The sequence below is a fragment of the Ceratotherium simum genome, chromosome 33, assembly GCF_057802395.1.
Source record: "Ceratotherium simum simum isolate JZ-2026a chromosome 33, ASM5780239v1, whole genome shotgun sequence".
Taxonomy (NCBI): domain Eukaryota; kingdom Metazoa; phylum Chordata; class Mammalia; order Perissodactyla; family Rhinocerotidae; genus Ceratotherium; species Ceratotherium simum.
Window position 1 is genome coordinate 17,429,942 of NC_141932.1, and position 23,815 is coordinate 17,453,756.

At 39.9% G+C, this 23,815-nt stretch overlaps 1 protein-coding gene across 12 annotated transcripts in view; it reads left to right on the top strand.

Moving 5' to 3' along the window:
- The first annotated feature begins 459 nt into the window (after positions 1 to 459).
- ZNF112 (zinc finger protein 112) overlaps positions 460 to 23,815 on the top strand; it is a 33,600-nt gene continuing 10,244 nt past the window's right edge. The window contains exons 1-5 of one of the 12 annotated variants that reach the window (XM_087421593.1): positions 1,422 to 1,765; positions 6,095 to 6,171; positions 15,592 to 15,639; positions 18,636 to 18,762; positions 22,335 to 22,430. In XM_087421593.1, the coding sequence (XP_087277719.1) occupies positions 15,625 to 15,639; positions 18,636 to 18,762; positions 22,335 to 22,430 (238 nt within the window). In that variant the 5' untranslated portion in view covers positions 1,422 to 1,765; positions 6,095 to 6,171; positions 15,592 to 15,624. The other 11 variants (XM_087421597.1, XM_087421595.1, XM_087421598.1 and 8 more) reach the window with 11 other exon arrangements.

Here is a 23,815-nt window from a genome sequence, read left to right on the forward strand (position 1 = left end):
TTTAGGGGAGTCTCCGGAACTGTCATGGCAGTCAGCCCCCAAGGAAGGGGGGCTAATGCATATGGAATTTGTATTGTAAATTAAAGAAAGGTCGCTGTCCTCTAGAGGTGTACAGCAGAAGGCTTTGTTTTGTGCACTCACTATTTTTATCGTGGTGGTTGAAAGCCTCACACTCTGGTGCTATCTGTATCTTATGGGATGCCAGCAAGACCCTTCTTTGGTGTAGCGAGGTCTCCAGCTGTGATTCCCTGCTCTGGTCTGGATGCCAGTAAGATGCTCCAATGATATAGCAAGGTCTCCAATTATGATCTCCTGCTCATGTCTACCTGGCTACCTATTTCACTTCCATTTGCCTTATGACACACATTTCATAATCAGCAATTAAAGCCAAGAAAATGTGAGAAACATTTGCTGCTTCTGCTTTATAGCCTGATCAATGGTTGCATTTGTTCCTTGCAGATTCTTGGCATCTACGTCCATTCTGTGGATCTTGGAATATGCAGCTCAAGGTAGGTAGTTCTGTCAGAGTTCTAGATGCATTCACACCCATATAGAATAAAAAAGACAATGCAGTCAAAGTAAGGTTGAGATCCCGTTTTCCTTCAATTCGGTGCCCAGTTCAGGTCAGCACAATTTCCTCTCACTATTTGCATTTTTCGCCCGCACATCGATTCCTTTCTATAATGTTTTTTCTTCCTTCTTTCTTTCGCATTCTTCAAGCTTCTCTAGTCTTGCTTTATGGGGTAGTTTCTTGGAATAAATAGGTAGATAGAGTTTGCTTTTATTTTTGTCACGTTTGGAAAAAAGGATTTAAAAAAAAAAAGGCGGGGGAGGGGGTGGCCAAGCTCGACTAACAGTATAGAATTAATTTAGACTGACGATGCAAAAGAGAATACCGACACTATCCAAATACTGACTGTCCAAAAGAGAAAGGGCAGCCTTGCAGAAAGGGCTGCCGCGCAGGAGATTCCGGGAATTGTAGTCCAGAAGATCCACAGGGTCAGAGACAATGACTCTCCCGAAGAGGCGCCTTGAATGCATGGTCTGCTGGAGAAAATACAGAAGCATATAACAGAGCTCTCTCTGGACACATTTCGGCTCCAGGAAGGGGGGTTTACGAAACTCGTTCCGGACCCAGGCGCTGGGACATACAGTCCTGATTCTCCACGCAGCAGCCAGCACTTCCGCCCTTGGAATGCGACGCAGTTTTCTGGGAATTCTGGGAAATGTAGTTCGGGAGCCCGGTAGTTGGATAACATCGGCTGCGGGAGGATGAGGCTGTGTCCCTGCTCCCGGCGGGAATTCTGGGAAGCGTAGTCCAGGAGGTCTCTGTAGGCAGAGTCACTTCCGCTCCAGGTACGCGAGGCCGCGGCCTTGGCTCTTCTCAAAGAGGTGAGCTCTCCCCTTCCCGGGCCCTCGCCCCGCGTCCACGCGGACCCTTCTCCGCTTTGCTGTGGGCCGGTAGCGCCCAGGCCCGCGACCTTGGGGAGGAGAATCCGCCTGCGGCGAAGGGCGGGGTTTGCGTTCCGTTGAATGAGCCTCTGGAGTGTGGGCGGCGTGCATCCCGGCGCGGGGTCGGGCCGGGGTCGCGCGGCGCTGGGATCGAGGGTCTCCTGGGTTCTGACTTTCCCAGCCCTCCCCCGGCCGCCGGCCGGCGCCGCCGCTTCCACCGGTATGATATTGGGCCCGCCTCTTCACGTCTCTGCCCCTCTTTCCTCTCCTTTAAGTTGCGTTCAGTGTCTTGCTGATGGAGTAATTTAGAGAGGTAAGTGAGAATGTAGCCGTGGAAGACTTGGGACAGAGCCTGGCTTGTGGTCGAAAACAGGTCTCTTGTTACTTCTACTTTTTAATTTCCGGAGAAGCGCTCAGTTCCCTGAAAGCTTCTGTGAACCCGGGATGGGGGTCCCATCTCTGCAGGGTCCCTGGCCCTTCTCTGATCCCTGAAGGAAGCGGGGCTGTACCCAGATTCCTCATAATTTTTTTAACTTTTAATTTTATATTATTTTAAGGGGAGGGTCACTGCTGGGTGTTGTCTGGGATGTCCACTGTCATTTATGCGGAGTTCTGATGAAGTTCTGATTTCTTTCAACCTCTTTTCCTTCCCCAGCCTTGACTTCCTGACACAGGCTGCAGGGAGGAGGGACTGACTCTGGCTTCTGGCAGCAGAGCCTCACCTGAGTAGGACTTAGCATTTTTCTTCCTCTTATGTTACCTCTTCTCAGGGGAGAAGATACTTCCTTCACTCATCAGCAAATTCTTTTGCTAGGAAGATGCCCTGATGTTTGTTGAATAAATGCAGGAAGGGATGGGGGAGTACTTGGGCATGAGTAATAACCCTACTATTTAAACATTTAGTGCTAAACGTTATTCTAGGAGTTTTATATGAATTAACATATTTAACCCTCACAAGGACCCTATGGGGGGGTGTACTGTTATTCCCATGTTAAAAATGAGGAATCTGAGACATGGAGAACCTAAGTTGTTTATCCTAGGTCACACAGCTAGTAAGAGGCTGAGCTGGCATCTGAGTTTAGGTAGTTTCAATCTATTGCCTTAGTTCTTAACGCACTTTTAAGGCATTTTTGGATTTTTGTAGAGGGTCACGAAAGCTGTCAGTGAGCTTTGAGTTTTTGATAAGATTTTTTCAGTCCTCTGCAGTTTAATTGTATTTTATTTGAAATAATATGTATAGTTCATATTCTGATTATAGAAATAATGATTGCATATTGTAGACAAGAGAATATATGAAGTATAGAGAAAAAATTTACACATAACCACAGAATGTAAAGATATTAATATTTTAATATTTTCCTGTTCGGTAGGTTTATTTTTGGATTTTCACTTCAGTTTTATAAAATAGATATTCTAGGTTTTATTTTCTCCTTAAGTTTTTACTTTGGGAATTTATAAGATATATTAATCTTAATAAGAATAAAATAATGAACCCATGGAACCATCATCCAGCTTCAACTCTTGTTAACATTTGTCAGTCTTACATTAACTCCCCCCTCCAATTTTTTTTAATTTCAGTATTTTAAAGCAAATCCCCAACTTTGAGTCAGTACGCTGGTGATTGACTGATTGTCATAACTGCCAAAATTTGATTATCATACATTGTTTATATCTAAGACCAAGACAAAGATGTTAGCAGCTACTCTAGGGTTTTCATTCTTTGCAGCTTGGAGAATGGGACTTCTTGAGAAATCTAGAGGACGCAAGAGCATTGCCCTTTGGAGAGGGATGGTGATGAATTTCATTTTCCCATGTAGAGTTTGTCTTGTAGCTCTTTGTTTCTTCTCTCTCTCTTTGCATACACTGAAAGTTCTTATGTTGCTGGGACCATGTCATATTTTTTTCTGTGTGCCCAGCACACAGTACAAGGTTGGCAAGGGTTTGTAGTTAGAATAGCTACTCAACAGACAGCTGGCATCAAGGGTTTGCAGTGCAGAATTCCTGAAATTGGAATTAAGTAGCAAAACAGGATAGAAATAACCCATGGAGATATTCCTTAATCTCCCTTAATATTGGTGAGCTATAGAATCCACCAACTATTTCAGAGTGTTGAAAAGTTGATGAGCAATTATTTTGATGTTCTAAAATTTGCTAAGAAACACATTGGTAGAAATGATAATAGCTAACATTTATAGACTGTGTTTTGTGAATGAGGCTGTGTTTCCCATGGTTTACAGATATTAACTTATTTCTCATAACAAACCTATTATTACCCTCATTTTACAGATGAGGAAACAGGTTTTTTAAAAACAATTATCATACAGTAAAACTGACTCTTTTTTTCCTTTTGGGGTACAATTCTATTAATTTTAACACAAGTATATATTTGTGTAATCACCACTGTCATCAGATACGGAACAATTCCCTCACCCCAAAAAACTCCCCTCCTATTTACCCTTTATAATCACCCCTCACCACACCTATAACTGCCAGCGACCACTATAACCCTATAGTTTTGTCTTTTTGAGCATATCGTGTAAATGGACTCACACCATACGTAACCTTTTGAGCCTGGATTCTTTCACTCAGCATATGCCTTTGACATTCATCCAAGTTGTTGTATGTAACACTGCTTCATTAATTTTTATTGCCAGTTAATATCACATTTATGGATATACCACAGTTTTATCCATTCACCCATTGAAGGATATTTGGGTTATTTCCAGTTTTTGGCAATTATGAATAAGCTAGTATAAACATCTGTGAACAGGTTTTTGTGCTTATTTCTCTAGCGTACATCACCAGGAATGGGATTGCTGGGTCATTTGGAAAGTGTATGTGTGACTTTATTAGAAACAGCCAAACTATTCCCCAGAGTATCTACCATTTTAGATTCCCACTAATGATGTATGAGAGTTCCAGTTGCGCCACATCCTTGTCAGCACTTAGTATTGTCTGCTTTTTTTTGTATTTTAGCCATTCTAATAGGTGTGTATTGGTATCTCATTGGGACTTTAGTTTACATTTCCCTAATGACTAATGATGTTCAGCAGACATATCTTTTCTACAGCTTATTTGCCATTCTTATACCTTGTTTGCTAAAGTGTTTGTTTGTATGTTTTGCCCAGTTTTAAACTGGGTAATTGGGTTGTGTTTTCCTTATTGTTGTTTTTTGAAAGTTATTTATATATTCTGAATACAAGTCATTCATCAGATATGTGATGTGCAAATATTTCTTCTCAGCCTATAGCTTGTCTTTTCTTTCACTTAACAGTGTGTTTTGCGGAGCAAAAGTTTTTAATTTTGATGAAGTCTGATTTATCAGTTTTCTTTTATTCATTGTGCTTTGTCATGTCTAAGAATTCTACCTAACCCCAAGTCATGAAGATTCTCTATTATGTTTTCTTCTAGAAGTTTTATAGTTTTATATTTAAATCTGTGATCCATTTTGAGTTAACTTTTTTATAATGTGGGAGTTAGGTTGAGGTTCATTTCTTTACATACGAATGACAGGTATCCCAACACCATTAGTTTGGGTTTATTTCTGTTAAATTGATCTACGTGTATATCCCTTCACCATTACCAAGCTGTCTTAATTACTGTAGCTTGATAGTAAGTCTTAAAATTGGGTAGTTTGGGGGCCGGCCTGGTGGCGTAGTAGTTAAGTGCGCACACTCTGCTGCAGTGGCCTGGGGTTCACAGGTTTGGATCCTGGGCACGGACCGACGCACCACTTGTCAAGCCATGCTGTGGTGGCATCCCATATAAAGTAGAGGAAGATGGGCATAGGTGTTAGCCCAGGGCCAATCTTCCTCAGCAAAAAGAGGAGGATTGGTAACGCATGTTAGCTCAGGGCTGGCCTTCCTCACACACACAAAAAAAGTTGGATAGTTTGATTCCTCCAACTTTATTCTTCTTTTTGAAAATTGTTTTACCTATTCTGGTTTCTTTGCCTTTCCATGTACATTTTGGAACAGCTTGTCTATATCTCCAAAAATTTCAGCTAGGGTTTTCATTCATGTTATGTTAAATCTACAGACCTCTACCATATTGAGTCCTCCAATCGCTGAATATAGTATGTCTCTCTGTTTATTTAAGAATTCAATTTCTTACATCCCCATTTTGTAGTTTTCTCCATACAGATCCTAATACATATTTTGTTTAGACTTGTTCCTAAGTGTATCATTTATTCTTTTGGAGCTATTGTAAGCTGTATTGTTTTTAAATTTTGGTTTCCAGTTGTACATTGCCAGTATGTTAGAACTACACATGACTTTTGTGTGTTGACCATGGATTCTCCAACTGTGCTAAACTCACTAGACATTTTGTTTTTTGGTAAAGTCCTTAGGATTTTCCATATAGACACACATGTTGTATATGAATAGGGTCAGTTTTATTTCGTTTCTAATGTGTATACTTTTTATTTCTTTTGTCTTGCCTCATCGCACTGGGTGATTTTCAGAACAATGTTGAATAGGAGTGGTGAGAATGGACATCTCTGCCTTCTTCCCAATCATAGGGGAAAGCATTTTATAAGTTCTCTTATATTATTAGTTTGTGAAAGTTTTCCATGAATGGATGTTGTATTTTGTCAAATCCTTTTCTGTGTTGTTTGATATTATTATTTTTCTTTCTTCTTTAGACTGTTAACATGATGGATTAGATTGATTAATTTCCAAATATTGAAGCAGCCTTTCATTTCCAGGATAAATCTCACTTGTAAGTGGTGTACTATTCCTTTTCTATATTGTTTGATTTGATTTGCTGGTGTTTTGTTGAGGATTTTTGCAATTATGTTCATGAGAGATATTGGTCTGCAGTTTCTTTTTTTGTACTGTGTTGGTCTAGTATCGGTAATTCTGGCCTTATAAAATGAGTTGGAAAGTGTTCCTTTTTCTTATATTTTCAGGAAGAGATTGTGTAGAATTAGTGTTATTTTTTTGTTAAATGTTTGGTGGAATTAATCAGGGACATAGTTTGGCTTGGAGATTATATATGTGGAAGGTTATTAACTATGAATTTAATTTCATAACTATTATGTTATGAAACTATTAAATAGATAACTCTTTACTATTAAATAGATAACTATTTATGTTATCTATTTAATCTTAGGTATGTTTTGGTAGTTTGTAATTTTCAAGGAATTGATCATTTCATCTAAGTTTTCAACTTTATGTGTGTAGAACTTTTCTTAGTATTCTTATTCTTTTCATGTCTGCCAGGTCTGTAGTGACATCTACTCTTTCATTCCTGATATTGGTAATTTTTGTCGTCTCTTTTATTCTTTGACATTCTTGCTAGAGGTTTTATTATTGTAAGAAAACTATGGGGTTTCATTGATTTTTCTCTATTACATATCTATTTTCAATTTTGTTAATTTCTACTTTTACCTTTCATGTTTCCTTTCTTTTGCTTGATTTGGGTTTATTTGGTTTTTCTTTTCTAGTATCTTAAGTGTACTTTATAGGTGTCTTGTAAGAAGTTGAGAAAAATCCCAAACAGGATAAACTCAAAGCAGTCCAGACCCACACACGTCGTAATCAGACTGCTGAAAACTGAAGACAAGGAAAGAAACTTGAAATCAGCCAGAGAAAAGTAATGCATTCCCTTTATGCCCTAGTGTCATATATTGCATGTGTATACTTTGAAAACCGCAATGTTATCATTTTTGCTTCCAACAGTAAAATATATTGGAAAGCACTCAAGAAAGGAATCATCTGTGATGTTTTCCCAGATATTTACCATTCTCTTGTTCCTCCTTCCTCCCTACTGATCCATATTTCTTTCTCTTTCATTTCCTTTGAAGAATTTCCTTTACCAATCCTTTTAGAGCAAGTCTGCTGCTATGAATTCTCTTAGTTTGTCTAAGAATATCTTTATTTCACCTTCATTCCTGAATATTTTTCTAAACTATTTCCTGAGTATACGTTTCTGCATTGACAGTTCTTTTCTTTCACTACTTTAAAAGTGCTGTGCCACTTCCTTCTGGCCTCTGTGGTTTCTGATGAGAAATCTGGATTCATTTGAATCATTGTATCCCTGTAGGTAGCCTTGGATCCGGTTCCAAACCGACTTCTTTAGAATTTTGAGGGGGTGGGACCAAGGATCTTCATTTTAACAGGAACCTCAGGTGATTATTATGCCCTTTAAGGTTTGACAGGTGCTTGTCAAACAGCCTCATTCAGTTTTTTAAAATTATTGTTTAACCTACACACAGTAGAATTATTTTTGGTGTACAATTCTATGAGTTTCGACAATTGTGTTATACTACAAATGTGATGGGAATGGAGATCTTGCTTGTTTCAACTTTTGACAGCGCTGGAAATTTCTAAAGTAGTTTGGCATTACTTGTGATTCAAACAAAATTAATTGTCACTGAAATGACTTTACTACAGTGTAAGTGCAGTTTTGCCTTCTACTTTTAGGTTGAATTCATTAACAAACATCGTTGAGTCTGCAGCTAAAGCTCATTTCCAAAGCCATTCACTATTTGATAATAGTGGTTGAGGGCAATTTTTTCATTTAGAAATCCTGAGATTAAAAAAAAAATTACAATGAAACTTTATTGCTGCTCAGCCATTGAAATGCTGTGTGGTAGGTCAAGTCAGGATATTCAGCTGCTATTTCTGACAAAATTCGTGAAACTGATGATGGTTAAGTCCATGAGAGTGAATGAAGTTCATTGTTGATGCTACTGGTTCAATAGCACGTGATATATTGAAATATTTTCTGCAAATCACCTGCTGATGAATAATACAGAGAATAACCATAGGCTTTCAACACTTACATTTCACAAGCTTTATTAATTTATAATCAGTTTCAACATGTCCTAGCAGATTACACTTCATGTTATACTGAATTAGTATCTTTTCAATGTCTTTGAAAATATTTTCAGCTATAGTTGTTCTACGCAGACTATTCCTAGAGGCCAGTTAAGTCACTTCAAACTTGGCTTTGATTCATTTTATAAACAACTGCTGAGCAACATCACTGACATATGTTGAATTATCAAGAGCCAAATAAAATTTATCAGAATCATTACCCTTGTATTTTATTTCTTTTTTTTGTGAGGAAGATCAGCCCTGAGCTAACATCTGCCAATCCTCCTCTTTTTGCTGAGGAAGACTGGCCCTGGGCTAACATCCGTGCCCATCTTCCTCCACTTTGTATGGGACGCCGCCACAGCATGGCCTGACAAGCAGTGCGTCAGTGCGCACCCGGGATCCGAACCGGCGGCTGGAGCGCGTGCACTTAACCGCTTGCGCCACTGGGCTGGCCCCATTTCGCTTGTATTTTAATCGACTATGATATGTTCCCATTGTGTTCAGCTCTTCAACAACTGTTCTAATAATCTTAAACAAATTTGTTTTCTCTGGACACATTTCTTTGTTTTTTTTAAATTTTTTATTTATTTATTTTTCCCCTAAAGCCCCAGGCGATAGTTGTATGTCATAGTTGCACATTCTTCTAGTTGCTGTATGTGGGACGTGGCCTCAGCATGGCCGGAGAAGCAGTGCGTCTGTGCGCACCCGGGATCCGAACCCGGGCAGCCTGCATCGGAGCACACGCACTTAACCGCTAAGCCACGGAGCCGGCCCTGGACACATTTCTTTGACTGCTATAATCAAATATGACTTAGTTAACTCCTCATTGGTAAATTACTTTGCTTGAGTCAGAGATAGAAGCTGAATATCTGAATATTCAAAACTTACTTTGATTGCAGCCTCATTTTATTTATTTTTATGAAGAAATTCTGTCCAATGAGATATTTTAAATTTTCTAATTTTTCTGACCATTGCTTTACCGTGAATTGAGGATATTTGTGGTGAGCGCTTAGTCTGATAATGTTAAAATGTTATATTCCTTTAGTAGAGCTATGTTGTCACCGCATAGTAAGCAAAAGACTGCCATCTAATTCGATAACAAAATATTTCACTTCCAGTGTGCCTTTTTGAAGTGTGTCGCACTTGCAATGCAACATTTAAAGTCTGCTTTTCTCTTTTTGTTTTGACATGATGAGTATGTACTGGTAATAAAAAATTACAGTGTTGTGGTACAGCAGTACCTGTGGGACTTGAAGTGCTGTTCAGTTATAACTGGGTCACTGTGATTTGTATTGTGCTTAACAACAGTACAAAGAAGTGAGAGTGGCATGTGTGCTCTCTTCTGCGGCTACACAACTCCACTGCTGTAGGATGAAGGCAACCAAAGGCAGTGCATAAACAGGGGAGCATGGCTGTGTCCATAAAACTTTACAGACACTGAAATTTGAATTTCATGTCATTTTCATGTGTCATAAAATAATATTATTTAAAAAATTTTTTCCAACCATTTAAAAAAATCAGTGTTAGTCCATCACTAAGAAAAAACTATTGTTAGCTCACAGCCTGAATAGAAACAAGCCAGGGGCCCGTATAGTGGCCATATTTTGCCAACTCTTGATTTTGTCTAGTATTTTTGTGTTTTCCATTACATTATTTATGTTTATTTTGGATTTATTGATTTGTCTTATGTTTATTATTATTTTTTCCATTTGCTTTAGGTTTAATTTACTTGCCCTTTTTTTTCCTAGTTCTTAGCTTAGATAATTGATTTGATCCCTTCTCTTTTCTAACCTACACGTCATTGAATACATTTCTCTGTGATGTCTGCTTTAGCTGCATCTCATACATCTTGATATGTTGTGTCTTCATTTTGATCCCGTTCTAAATATACTCTAATTTCTTTTGTGACTTTGGCCCATTGGTTGCTTAGAAGTATGCTGTTTAATTTCCAAATGTTGGGAGATTGTCCAGATATTTTTTGTTAGTCATTTCTAGTATATTCTATTAGAGTTAGAGAAAATACTTTACAGGATTTAAAATTCTTATAAAATTAATGTTTGTTTTATGAAAAAAGCAATGTCTGGAATAAAAATTCATTTAATGGGCTCAGTAGCAGACTGGAGAAGACGAAGGAATCAATGAACTTGAAGATATATGAATATAAATATTACAGTCTGAACAACAGAGAGAAAAAAAACATTGAAAAAATGAGCAGAGCCTTAGGGACTTGTGGGACAATATCAGAAATCTAGTATTCATGTCATTGGAGTCTCAGGAGAAGAGGAGAGGAATATTTGTGTGGAAGTAATGGCCGAAAACTCCCCAAATTTGGTGCGAGACATACATTTACAGATTCAGGAAGCTCAGTGAATACCAAATACAGTACATTCAAAGAAGAGCACTGCCGGATACGTCACAATCAAACTGCTGAAAATTAAAGATAAAAATTCTTGACTACACCTGGAAAAAATGACACATTATATGTAGTAGAACAATGATGAAAATAAGTAAAGATTTCTCATGGGAAACTATGGAGTCCACAAAATGTTGGAATGACATCTTTAAGATACTTAAAGAAAGGAATCGTCAACTCAAAATTCTATATCCAGTGAAAATTCCCCTCAGGAATGAAGGGGGAGAAATGTCACACGCATGCTAAAAAGGAGGCTAAAGGAATTCTTTAGCGTGAATGGAAATGATACCAAATGGGAACTAGGAATTTCAGAAACGAAGAAGGAGCAACAGAAATAGTAAGTTTTTTGGTAAATGTAAAATATTGTTTTTCTCTTCTTAAAAATATACATGACTGTGTAAAGTAAAAATTATAACTTTCCTGGCTAGAGTATCATGTATAGAGGAATACATACAACAACCAAAACTTGAAGGGAGGAGAGTTAAGGAAACTATTTGATGGTAAGACTTCTGCTTTTTGGAAATGGCACAATAATGCTAAGTACACTGTGAAAGATTAGATATGTATATTGTATCCCTAGAGGAAAAACAAAACAAAACAGGAGATAGAGCTAGAAGCTAATAGATAAATTAAAATAAATGGAGTACTAAAAAAAAAAATTTCAAATAACCCAAAAGAAGGCAGAAAAGGAGTAAAAGAGAAACAAAATCAGGGAGGAGAAACAGGAAAAAAGAAAATAAAATGATGGACTTAAATCCAGCCACATCAAAAATTACATGAAATGCTAGTGGCCTGAATACATCAATTAAAAGAGATTGTAAGATTGGTTAAAAAATAAGAACCATGTATACGCTGTCTAAAAGACCCCCACTTTAGATGTACGAACATAGATAGATTACAAGTTAAAAGGATAAAAAAGGTACACTATGCGAAAGAAAGCCAGAGTGGCTACATTAATATCAGACAAAGTAGATCTCAGATCAAGGACTATTACCAGGGATAAGGAGGTACACAACACCAAGGGTCGGTTCACCGAGTACGTAACATTCCTAAATGTGCATTCACAAAACAATAGAGCTTCAAACGATATGAAGAAAACCTGAGAGAATTGAGAGAAGAAACAGAGAAATCCACCATTATATATGGAGATGTCAACACTCTTTTCTCAGCAATCAACAGAACAAGTAGACTGAAAATCAGTAAGAATACAAAAGACCCGAACAATACTATTAACCAACCTGACCTCATTGACGTGTCTAGAACACACCATCCAAAAACAACAGAATGCACATTATTTTCATGAGCTTCAGTTTTGATCATTTCTGTTGACCTGTCTTTGAGTTCACTGATGTTTCTGCTCTGTCTCTCCCCCTCAGTTGCAGGTTTCTATGTAGTAGGGACTGTGTCAAGTTTTCACTATGCCTATTGCTGAGCCTAGGGATTGGCAGAGATGAGTTATTCAGTACCTATGTGTGGTTGGGGTAGCTTTCCAACTGGCAGCAGGAAATAGGGACCTTCAGCTCCGTGAGATTGTATTCAAATTTTCTGAAAATGTTTGTGGGAGAAATAAACAATGTAAATATTCCCTGTCCTTTATCTCAATCAATTTTGGTTGGATGCCTAAGCCAACACCTTTTTCAGAATATTCGATAATTACTGACCTAAAGTAAATATACTTAGAAACAAACTAGGGCTGATGCGTAGCTTCTGTATTTATTTCATGGTGACAATAATGAGGATGATACTAAAAATAGCAAATGTTTATTGGGTGCTTATTACGATCCACACTGACTTGCTAATGCTTTGATGTATTAACTCATTTATCCCTCATAATAATCTTACTTTTATCTCCATTTGACAGTTGAAGAAAGAGAGGCATCAGGAGGTTAATTAACTCACACAAGTTTATTCTGCCAGTAAGTGGCAGAATCAGGATTGAAACTTGGCAGCCGCCTTCTGCAGCCTGGTCTCTTGGCCAAAACCCTCTGCTTTCATTAGACTGGCCAAGTGCATTTTAGAGTTAATGAGGCTGCAGCTAAACCCGTTAAAAGGTGCCCTGGAGCAGAGGACACGGAAGCTGAGTGTTAAAAGCTAAGAGGGTCTAGGATGCAGGTGGGCAAACTACTGCCCTTGGCTTGTTTTTGTGAACTCCCCCCTCACCCCCAGCTACGAATGGTTTTTATATTTAAAGGATTGTAAGAAGAAGACAAAAAAAAGAACAATATTTGGGCCGGCCCCGTGGCGCAAGCGGTTAAGTGCGCACTGTGGTGGCCCGGGGTTTGCCGGTTCAGATCCCGGGTGCGCACTGACGTACCGCTTGTGAAGCCATGCTGTGGTGGCATCCCATATAAAGTAGAGGAAAATGGGCACGGATGTTAGCCCAGGGCCAGTCTTCCTCAGCAAAAAAGAGGAGGATTGGCATTGGATGTTAGCTCAGGGCTGATCCTCCTCACAAAAAAAAAAAAAAAAAAAACAATATTTAACAGAGACAGTGTGTGGACTGCAAAGCCCAAAATATTTGCTGTCTGTCCCTTTATAAGAAAAAGTTGGCCAACTCCTGATCTAGGTGAGAAGGGAGGGAGGAGAGAAGGAACAGCACATGCAAAGGCCTGGAGGCTTCTCTGTGAGGTCAAGTGATTGACATGGCTGGAGATTACAGGGAGAGAGGCTTTGGAGAGAAAATGAGCAGACACGGATGACTCCTCTGTGTGTGGCTTGCTAAGAATCTAGACTCGCTCCAGAGGCACTGGGCAGCCATGCACATGCTTTAACCAAGAAAGGAACAATATCAGACTTTAACTCTATCAAACTTGAAGAAACCAGAACATTGTGTAGGATGACCACTGTTTAAATGCCTCTTTAACATGAATTGCCTTAGAGTCTGAATTCTCCAAGTCCCTTAGATGATTAGTGACCCCTATTGCTTGATAAAGCCTGTCAGACAGATCTAAACTGGAAGCCTGTCTTCACGCTGAGTGTAAAGAGACATCGACAGCTCGTGGCTGCTCTTTCCTCTCAGAGACAGCCCCAGGAGCGGCTTAGAGTGGGGAGCAGTGGGGAGCTGGGACTCAGAAGGCCTGCTCTGCTCCTGGCTTCTGTATTCTCCAGTCATTTCCTTTACTCATTGAGAGGCTGAATGGCCTAGTGGTTAATTGTGTGGGCTCAGCTTGCAAACTGTCTCTATTCATCTCATAGTCTGTAGTTTGCAACCCTCTCTGCAAACTGGAGTCACCTGGGGGAAGGGGGCTTCATAAAAACTCTTCCTCCTGGATCCTGATTTATGGATCCCGGACTAGGGTTGGGCATTGGTATTATTTTTTTTAAAACTTTCCTGTGATACCAGTGAGCTGGCATATTGAGACCACTGTCCTGGTAATTAGGAACACAGACTCTGGGCTAATAATCCTGGCTTCTCTGCTGACTAAAGGGATAATTATGAGCAAACAACTTAAAAATCTTGATGCTTTAATATTCTCACCTGTAAAAATTGTCCCAACCTCTTGGGTTGTGAGGATTAAATGAGGCAATTCCTCTAAAGAATGTTTGGATGTTGACTTCCAGTCCTGCTTTGGGAGCTCCTTCCCTGTTCTCCCAAAGGACCCTGTTTAAACTCTCATCTGGCGTCTGTCAGTGTGTAGTCTAATTGTGGATTTCCTAATTGGTCTCCCACACTAGGCTGTCAGCAACTGGATCTGGGAGCTGTATCCTTTTTAGGTGATCCGTAAATATTGCAAGTGAAAGAAAACTCAGCTCCTTCACTGCTAATTATGCAGCCAGGTTAATACTTGTTACTGGTGTTGTGCATACATTCTGTGGATTCTACAGCAGTGGCCCATGTGGGCAGGGACTTGGGAAGGGACGGGCGTCCTACTGGAGTGGCAGAAATCCTCCCTAAGGTGGTCCTAAAAGGCTCTGTCTTACTCATAGCCCACAAGTAGCCCTTTTTTGAGTTCTTTCTCTTCCACAGATGACCTTGAAGTTGCTTGAGAACAGTAAATAACCTTGAAGAAGAACCCAAGAAATTAACTTCCTGGTCTCCAAATCCTCCCAAGGGTCAAGCCCTGAGCCAATGCTTTACACAAATATGAGAAATATAGTAGCATCACAGGCTTCATTCCTCTTTCATTATATCCAGGTGGGAAGAGGGAGGTACCTTTTGAACCTCCTCTGGCTTCAGGAAGAATATTCACCAGCCATTAAACTTTTCAGAGGGTAGTCTCAATGTCTAAGCAAATGTTAATCCCGGAGCAACAAATGATTAAGTAAGAAGCCATGATCCCCGCCATGCAGATGTCTTATAAGACACGTTTGCAAGGACAGTTTTATGGTGCAGAACAGTACTTGCTTCTTTGCAGCTGCAAGATAATAGAAAATGTTGGTATGGTTATAGCAGTTTTCCACTACTCACACGTATAATCTTAACAACAATCTTCTAATGTTGGTGCTATTACAATCTTAATGTTGCAGATTACAGAAATGAAGCATAGAGAGGTTAATGAATTTAACCATGGTTGAATATATATAGCAAATATATAGCCCTGTCAATATATAGCCAATATATAGCAATGCCAGATTTTGAAAACGAGTTTTGTCCCCAGCGTCCACTTTTAACCAGTACTCTCCTGCCTCTCCTTTCCCACATTACCCAGGATCTGAACGAGTCCCTTGGGAGCAGAGAGGTGTGAGGACTGCTCGGTACAGCTGTGCAGGCTGTCCCTCCCTCCCATGCCTGTGGGCACCCTGCCAGGCTAGCCCAGTGGCAGCTGGAATCCAGCCCACACTCGGCCTGCTGAGGTGTGCGTGGCTGCGTCTGCCTGGGGGGAGGGCCACGTTTTTCTAATTTGCACAAAGATCCATTTCCCTTTCTCTCATGGCTTCTTACTCCTTGTTCTGCCTTCTCAGGTCTCTGCCTTTCCTTAGGAAAACGAGGAGAAAATGATCAAGTTCCAGGTGAGTTGGATTTTTATTTCTGTCACTTAACATGTTCCTTCATTTCTCAGTAAGTGGGCACCTTTTTTCTCTTCCTTGACAAGAGTGAAGAATGACAGCAGACATTTAATGCCATTTATGTGCCATGCTCTTTTGTTTCCTTTTTTAAAATTTTGTTTCAGTTTTTATTTGTTTTATCGTTTTATTTCACAGATAATAGTGTAAAAGAGAAAAGAAATGAAAAAACCCACGCATTATTACCCTGCTTATAAATGACTTGTTTTTTTCCAGTCATTTTAACATGCATTTATAACTACTTTCAATAATAGATACAGTTTAGATTTTTTTCACTTAAAATTATAGCACTTAATTTTTGTCATCTAATCTTATTTCAATGAGCTGTTGTACTTCCTTCCCTTTTTAACTCTTCCCCATTCACAAGCTTTTAAGTTCTTGAGGATGCTCGCAGTTTTACACAGCAGTATCAGTTTTCCCACGTATAATCTTTACTCGAAAAGCAATTTTGACAGAATGCTAGTATTATTTGTCCTCATGGTCTAGGGACTCAAAACTAAAAAAAACCTTGTTTTTCCCTAAGTCGTGCCTTGGGTGCTTTATAACAAGAATATCTAAAGGATGGTTTTGTCTGACAGGGTCACAGTGAGGCTGAACTCAGAAAAATATAGTGTTAGATGTTGTCATATAAAAAGAGCTAGATTCTTCCTAGCGTCTGAAGCTTTCTCTGTGTGTCTGTGCGTTTCACTATTCATGTATTTATTTTATTAAAACAATATAGGTACTTAATTTAAAAATTTTAGTCCTGCTATAGGACAAGCAGGCACTTTCCATCTGTCCCTTTTTCGCTGCTCTGAGGGGACTTAGAGTCACCTGCACTGTTGCCATGAAGATAAGAGGTTCTGGTAAGTTCAAGTCCTGCTCACGTTCCTACAGGAGACAAGTGTCCTGCCAGCCCCAGAGCCTTTGCCTTCTGGGTCAGGAGAATCAGGCATACCATTTGGGTGGGAAGAGAGGAAACAAGACCCCAAACCAAACCAGAGTTCTCACTCAGAGACCATGACCTGAGGTTGTGATGCTTGGAGCTCCAGCCAGAACAAATGCAGTGTTGAACAGGTCTTCACGTCAAAAATTTAAATTTCCCTGATGAAAAATTTACAACAGATAGCAAAGTGGAATGAAAAATATTTACAACATACATGGAAGAAAAGGCCTTAATGTCGCCCAAATGAATATTCTTACGAAACAAGGCATAGAGATGACCAGCAAATATATGAAAAGAGTGATCTTCATTACTAATCAACTTTGTGAAAATTTTTCTAAATAACTGGTTTTTTCTTCCAAAATTTACTTCTGAAATTATCAAAGATTTTTTTTAAGTTTTCATGTCCAGGGTTGGCCAGGGTATGGAGGTTTAGGGATTTATGCTTTCTTGGAAGAAGAGTAAAGCTGGAAAATTTTTTGGGGAGGAAATACCTGCCATTATGATTTCAAAACTTGAAAGTTACTATTCTTCCACATTACTTTTTCTACTTTTTGGAATTTATTTTTATTTTTATTTTTATTTTTATTTTTTTTTAATTTTTAAATTTTTAATTTTTTTTTTTATTTTTCCCCCAAAGCCCCAGTAGATAGTTGTATGTCATAGCTGCACATCCTTCCAGTTGCTGCATGTGGGACACAGCCCCAGCATGGCCGGAGAAGCGGTGCGTCGGTGTGCGCCCGGGATCCAAACCCGGGCCACCAGCATCGGAGCGCACGCACTTAACCGCTAAGCCACGGGGCTGGCCCTGGAATTTATTTTAAGAAGATAATCAGCAGAGTTCCAGGGACTAAGGTCTACGTGAAAGGATTTTTTTTGCAACATTGTTTATAATAGATAATCTAAAACTAAGTAAGCGTGCATTATTTGGGTCAGTTCATTATATTCTAGATCATCAGTTCCTTGAATTACTATGCAGCCCTGAAGTGGGATGGCAGAGGTGATGATAATAAGAATCATAATAGTAGCTAACATTTGTTGGGTACTTACCGTGAGCCAGGCACTGTTCCTAAGTGCTTTGCCTATCGTCCCTCATTTTAGGACCAGTACCCTGTGGTAGAGGTGTCAGCATACAAGTCAGGAAAGGATGAGGGGCTTGTCCAAGGTCACACAGCCAGCATGAGGCAGAGCTTTCCAGGGTGAACACAGGCAGGCAGGCTCCAGAGCTGTAACCAGACCACAGCACCACAGACACTGCTCTCTATATGGGGCACAGATGATGAACCACATACTTGAAAAGTCAAAGGGACTGATAGCCTGGGGAAACAGACTCCATCTCACACAGTTGGAAATAAAGCTTTTCTGGGGACAATGGCTTTATTAATAATTTAAAAACAGTAGTAGTCCATGATACAGCAGAATTCTGGGACTTACCTGTGCTAACAAAAGGCAGCAGTTTATTATTATTATTTATTATTATTATTATTATTTTTTTTGTGTGTGTGAGGAAGATCAGCCCTGAGCTAACATCCATGCTAATCCTCCTCTTTTTGCTGAGGAAGACCGGCTCTGAGCTAACATCTATTGCCAGTCCTCCCCCCCCCTTTTTTTTTTTCACCCAGAGCCCCAGTAGATAGTTGTGTGTCACAGTTGCACATCCTTCTAGTTGCTGTATGTGGGACGCGGCCTCAGCGTGGCCGGAGAAGCCCTCGGGATCCGAACCCGGGCCACCAGCAGCGCAGTGCGCACACTTAACTGCTAAGCCACGGGGCCGGCCCAAAAGGCAGCAATTTAGCATGCGAGGATTTCTGTTCCTGTAGCCCTTTGGGTGGATGGAATTAAGAGTGTGAAGGCAAACAAGGTAGTTACTTAAATTTGACTCGGGCGCCTCAGAATCCAGAAGAGCTTCCCATTCTTACATTGGAAGGGAAGTGTCTGGATGTCACTGTCCAGACACTGGACAGTGTCTCAGTGCTGCCCCTCTTCCATAAATATAGTCTGCGTGTGCTTGGTGTTGTAGAAGCTGGTGACCTTCGAGGACGTGGCTGTGGTCTTCACGGAGGAGGAGCTGGGGCTGCTGGACTCCGCCCACAGGCAGCTGTACCGAGACGTGATGCTGGAGAACTTCAGGAACCTGCTCTCTGTGGGTGAGGACAGGCGCCCTATGTACTCAGTGTCAGCCTCCTGGGGTGTCTTGCGTGCTCATCTGCTTGAAGCTCTGGGACTTCTGAGCTTGGGGACCTAGGAGTCCTAATAATCCCTGTGCATCATGGACAAGATGTTCCTGATGTTTCTGTCCAGACAAAAATCTGTCCTTTGTACTATAAATGGGCAAACTGTGGTTCTGCCCCATGCTCTGTCATGAAATTAGTTTAGAGGGTTGCTCCAGCTTTTTTGTTTTTCAGGATGCTGGTAACTATAACTGTTTATTAACTTGGTTTTTGGAGGTATGTTGTTTTTTGCTTTAACAGTGTATTTATAAATAACTTTAAACTTACAGAAAATTTATAGAGGTAAAAATATAGAACAAGAACACCCATATAGGGGCTGGCTCAGTGGCGTAGCGGTTGGGTTTGTGCAGTACACTTCAGTGGCCCGGAGTTCACAGGTTCAGATCCCAGGCGCGGACCTCTGTACCACTTATCAAGCCATGCTGTGGCAGCATCCCATATAAAGTAGAGGAAGATGGGCACAGATGTTAGCCCAGGACCAGTCTTCCTCAGCAAAAAAAGAGGAGGATTGGCATCAGATGTTAGCTCAGGGCTAATCTTTCTCACCAAAAAAACCCCAAAAAAACACCCATATAGCTTTTACCTTGATTCACCTACAGTGACATTTTATCCCATTTGCTTTATCATTTATGCTCATGTTCTGTCTTTCTCCTTATGTGTTTATGTATATGTATGAAAACATGTATATACATAATATGTTTTTCTGAACCATTTGCAGGTAATTTGCATACACCATGGCCCTTTATCTCTCAGTGTATACGCAGAGTTCAGGGACCCCCAAGGCTACCCTCAGGCTTAATAATTTGCTAGAAGGACTCTCAGAACTCACTGAAAGCCGTTATACTCATGGTTACAGTTTACTACATGGAAAGGATACAGATTAACATCAGTCAAGGGAAGAGGTGCCTGGGGCAGAGTCCAGGAGAGTTTCCAGCACGAACTTCAGTGGCCTTCTCCAGTGGAGTTGTGAACAGCCCTGACTCTGCCCGGCAGTGATATGTGATGGTTCACACCGAGTATTACAGCCCGAGCCTTGGTGTCCAGAGCTTTTACTGGGGCTCAGTCCTGTGGATGTGGTTGGACACCTGTGTGGCTGACTTTAGTTTCCAGCCAATCTGGAAATCGAGCTGATAGCACATGGTCCAAAGCCCCCATCATAAATCACGTTGTTAAACTGTCTGGTTTGGCCCAAAGCCTCCTGGTAAAACAAGACACTTTTATTAGGCCAACATCGCAAGGTTTTAGGGATCACCTCCCAAAGGTAAAGGAAAAGCCAACCCCTCTCTGGGCAAGGCTAATTCTTTACTAAACAGTATATTTTATAGAAATACGAATATTCTCTTACATATTCCCTGTGCAGATACAATACTTTTGCCCAATCTATTGTTTATGCTCTAATTTTATCAATAGAGCCAATTATATTATTCAAAGCATATTTTTCTCCCTCCAGGCCAAGATCTAGTCTAGAATCTAGTCCAGCTGTCATGTCTCTTTAGCCTCCTTTAATTCAGAACACTTGCACAGCATGTCTTTGTCTTTTATGACAGTGACATTTTTGAAGAATAGTATTACCTCCTCCCCTGTTTTTAATAGAACACTCCTAATATTTCCTAAAAATTAGATTCAGATGATCCATTCTGGCTGGAACTCTACGTTGGTAATGGTGTGTCCTTCTGAGGGTGTCACAGCTAGAGGCGCACCATCTGTCCCTCATTGGTGATGTAATTTTGATCACCCAGTCAAGATGTTGTCCAGTGTCTCCACTAGGAGATTGCTGCAATTTCCCTCTTGCCATCATAGGGCAACACTTTAAGAACACACGAATATTTCCTTGTAGATATAGCATCCAGCCATGATTCTTGCCTTATCCAGTCTTTATCATGATAGTTACAAAATGATGGTTTTCTTACTTAGTGCTTCCTTCACGTTTAAGTCAGCACTTGGTGTTCTACAGTAAGCAACAGCCCCCCTTCTCAACCATTTATTTATGTTATTTGTAGGGACTTGTGAAATTCTTTTTTTAAAAGTGGTTTATAATTTATTACTGCAATTATTTTGGTGCTAAAGTTGTCCCAAATTTGGCCCCTTTAACTGACTCCTGTGCCTGTAACATGCCCCCAGCATTTTTTTGAGCACTTCCTTACTTTATGGCATAGCATGATGTTCTGTGTTCATCTATTACTTAGACCCAGCTCTGGAATCATCCATTTCTTTTGTTGGGGAATGGTATTTAACACCAAGGTCTGGATGCTAGTGTTGCCATTGCCGCTATAATGTCTTTGTTTCTTGTCTCAGAGGACAGAGCTCGGAGGCAGGCGTGTGTGTGTGTGTGTGTGTGTGTGTGTGTGTGTGTACACAAACATTCATATACATACACAACACACATATAAATATGTATACATATGAATAGATGTTCAACTTCATTCAAAATAAGAGATGTTAATTAAAATTATACTGAAATACCATTCTTACCCATGAGATTGGCAAAAATTTAAAATGTTAACACTGCTTTGAGCAACACTGTGGGGAATAAGGTACTTTCATGCGTTGAAAGTAGGAATGCAAGATGACACAATCCCTATCTAACAAAAGTAAGTTTTTGCCCTTTGCCAGCAATTCACCTCTAGGAGTTTTCCCTAAAGATAGCAAAGTGCAAAATAGCATTAATAGTATACCACAACTTGTGTAAGAAAGAAAGGAAAATAAGTTAATAGATGTATATCTGCTTATCCTTATAAAAAGGAACACAAGAAGGATTAATCAGAAAATCATGAAGTTAGTTTCTTATAGTGGGTGGGAGGTAATAGTGCGGAAGAGATGTACAAGAGAGTCACGCTTTTTCTGAGTATACGTTTTTGTCTGGTTTGGACTTTTGAAAATATGTCAGTTCAACACATTATAAAAATTAAATCAAATATGAATGCAAAAGGATGATAATCTGAAGCTAAAAGAAAAATGAAACAAGTGAACTGAGTTGTATTTGAAATGAATACCATAACCACATGAGGAGAAAAAAGAACGAACTCATGGAAGGATCTAAGGAACACAGTGTATAACTCTATACCCTTAGTTTTGGGCACCGTCGGAGGGGGTGGGAGAATGAATTACAATCCTGCACGCTTTTTAGTGGGTGTGTTCATTGTAGTGACACGCAAGAAGCAATTCTGAAACTATTTTAGGTGTATTACAGGTGCCCGGGCAATTCAATGGAGAGGGAAGAGTCTTTTCAGCAGATAGTGCTGAGACATTTGGTCTTCAGTACGCATGCCTCACACCTCACGAATAATGAACTCAAAATGGTTAAGAGATCTAATGTAAAATGTAAAAGCATGAAACTTGTAGAAGGAAACATAGGAGAAAATCTTCATGACCTTGGGTTACGCAAAGAGTTCTTAGATGTGACACCAAAAGTGTGATTCATAAAAGGAAAAAGAATAAGTTGGACTTTGTCAAAATTTACAACCTTTGCTCTCCCTGCGTTTTTACAGGGAATCAGCTCTCGAAGCCAGAGCTCATATTCCAGTTGGAGAGAGAGGAGAAGCTTTTGATGATGGAGATGGAAACCCAGAGAGATGGGTGTTCAGGTGAGAACCGTCCAACAGTAACCCAGCAGCCAAGAGCCCCTCCTGAAACATGGGTCAGAGCCCATCACTTCTCTGTTTAAACTCTCCGATGGCTTCCCATTTCACACACAGTAATATCTAAAGTACTTAGAGTGGCCTATTAGCCCTAATGGGTCTGTTCCCGCAACCCCCTCTAGCTTTCCATGTTCACCTCTATTGTTTGTTTTGCTCGTTTATTCTGTTCCAGCTGCCCTGCCCCGTTGCTCCCCATCAGACCTGTCATTTATGATTCTGCTTCAGACCTGTGAGCTTTTCTCTTTGTCTTGAATGAATGAATTGGCTAATAGATGCTTGGTCTTTACTGTTTCGGTCCTCCTTGAGACAGCTAATAGGTGTAGAATAAATCAGTGTAATCAAAGGATACTCCACAATGTTTGTCATCTGATGAATGCCTGTCCTAATTTTTAACTGTTTAGATGTCCTTGAGTATTCATAGACAGGTAGCCATTATTCCTAACAGATTAAGAATAGACAATCAATTAAAGTAAGTATGAAAATTGATCAATGCCAACAGTATAACTGACCCTTCCTATGCAGCAATGTCAAGTGAGACACTCTTGCGTTAACTTCTTTATTCATGTGCCCAGCTCTTTGTCTTCCCATCCTATCCTCTCCTTTCCCCTCCCATCCTCTAACACCTAAACCTTGATCCAGCTACAGTTTTGAAGTAGAATTTTCAAGTTGGACATTTATGTGATTCTAAACACTTTGGTAATGTTTCTTGAGTGCTCAAGACTCTGACTTCCACAGCCACTGTCACATGTGTGTAGCTAAGGATGCTCCTGGGTAGGGAAAAGAGTCAATAGAAAGTTTGAAGACAAATTACTTCACTTCTATAATTTTTTGTTGCCATCTCAGTTAAGATTCAGGGTCGTACATGACACAATACAGTGCGTAGAGCAGGGGTCAGCAAACTTTTTCTCTAAAGTAATAGTAAATATTGTAGGCTTTGCCAGCCACGTATGCTCTCTGTCACATATTCTTGTTTGTTTTTTCTTACACCGTTTAAGGAAGTGTAAAAACTCTTCTTCGCTCTGGGGCTGTACAAAAACAGGCCTAGGGCCGTAGCGTGCCAGTCGCCCTGCTGTATAGCATCAGTAGGAGCATAGTGTCACATTTTTAAATATCTTATTTTGTTACATATACTAACATGTTTATATACCTTACATTAATGGAAAAATTTGATAATGTACATTCTTATTTTTAATATACCAATTTTTCTTCTTCATGATAGTTTGGGGAGGTCCCTCCCAGTTCAAGATTACAACTCTTTTATATCTTTTTATCAGGGCTGTATAATATTCCAACATGGATCATTTAGCTCTTCTCCAATTGATGGGCATTAG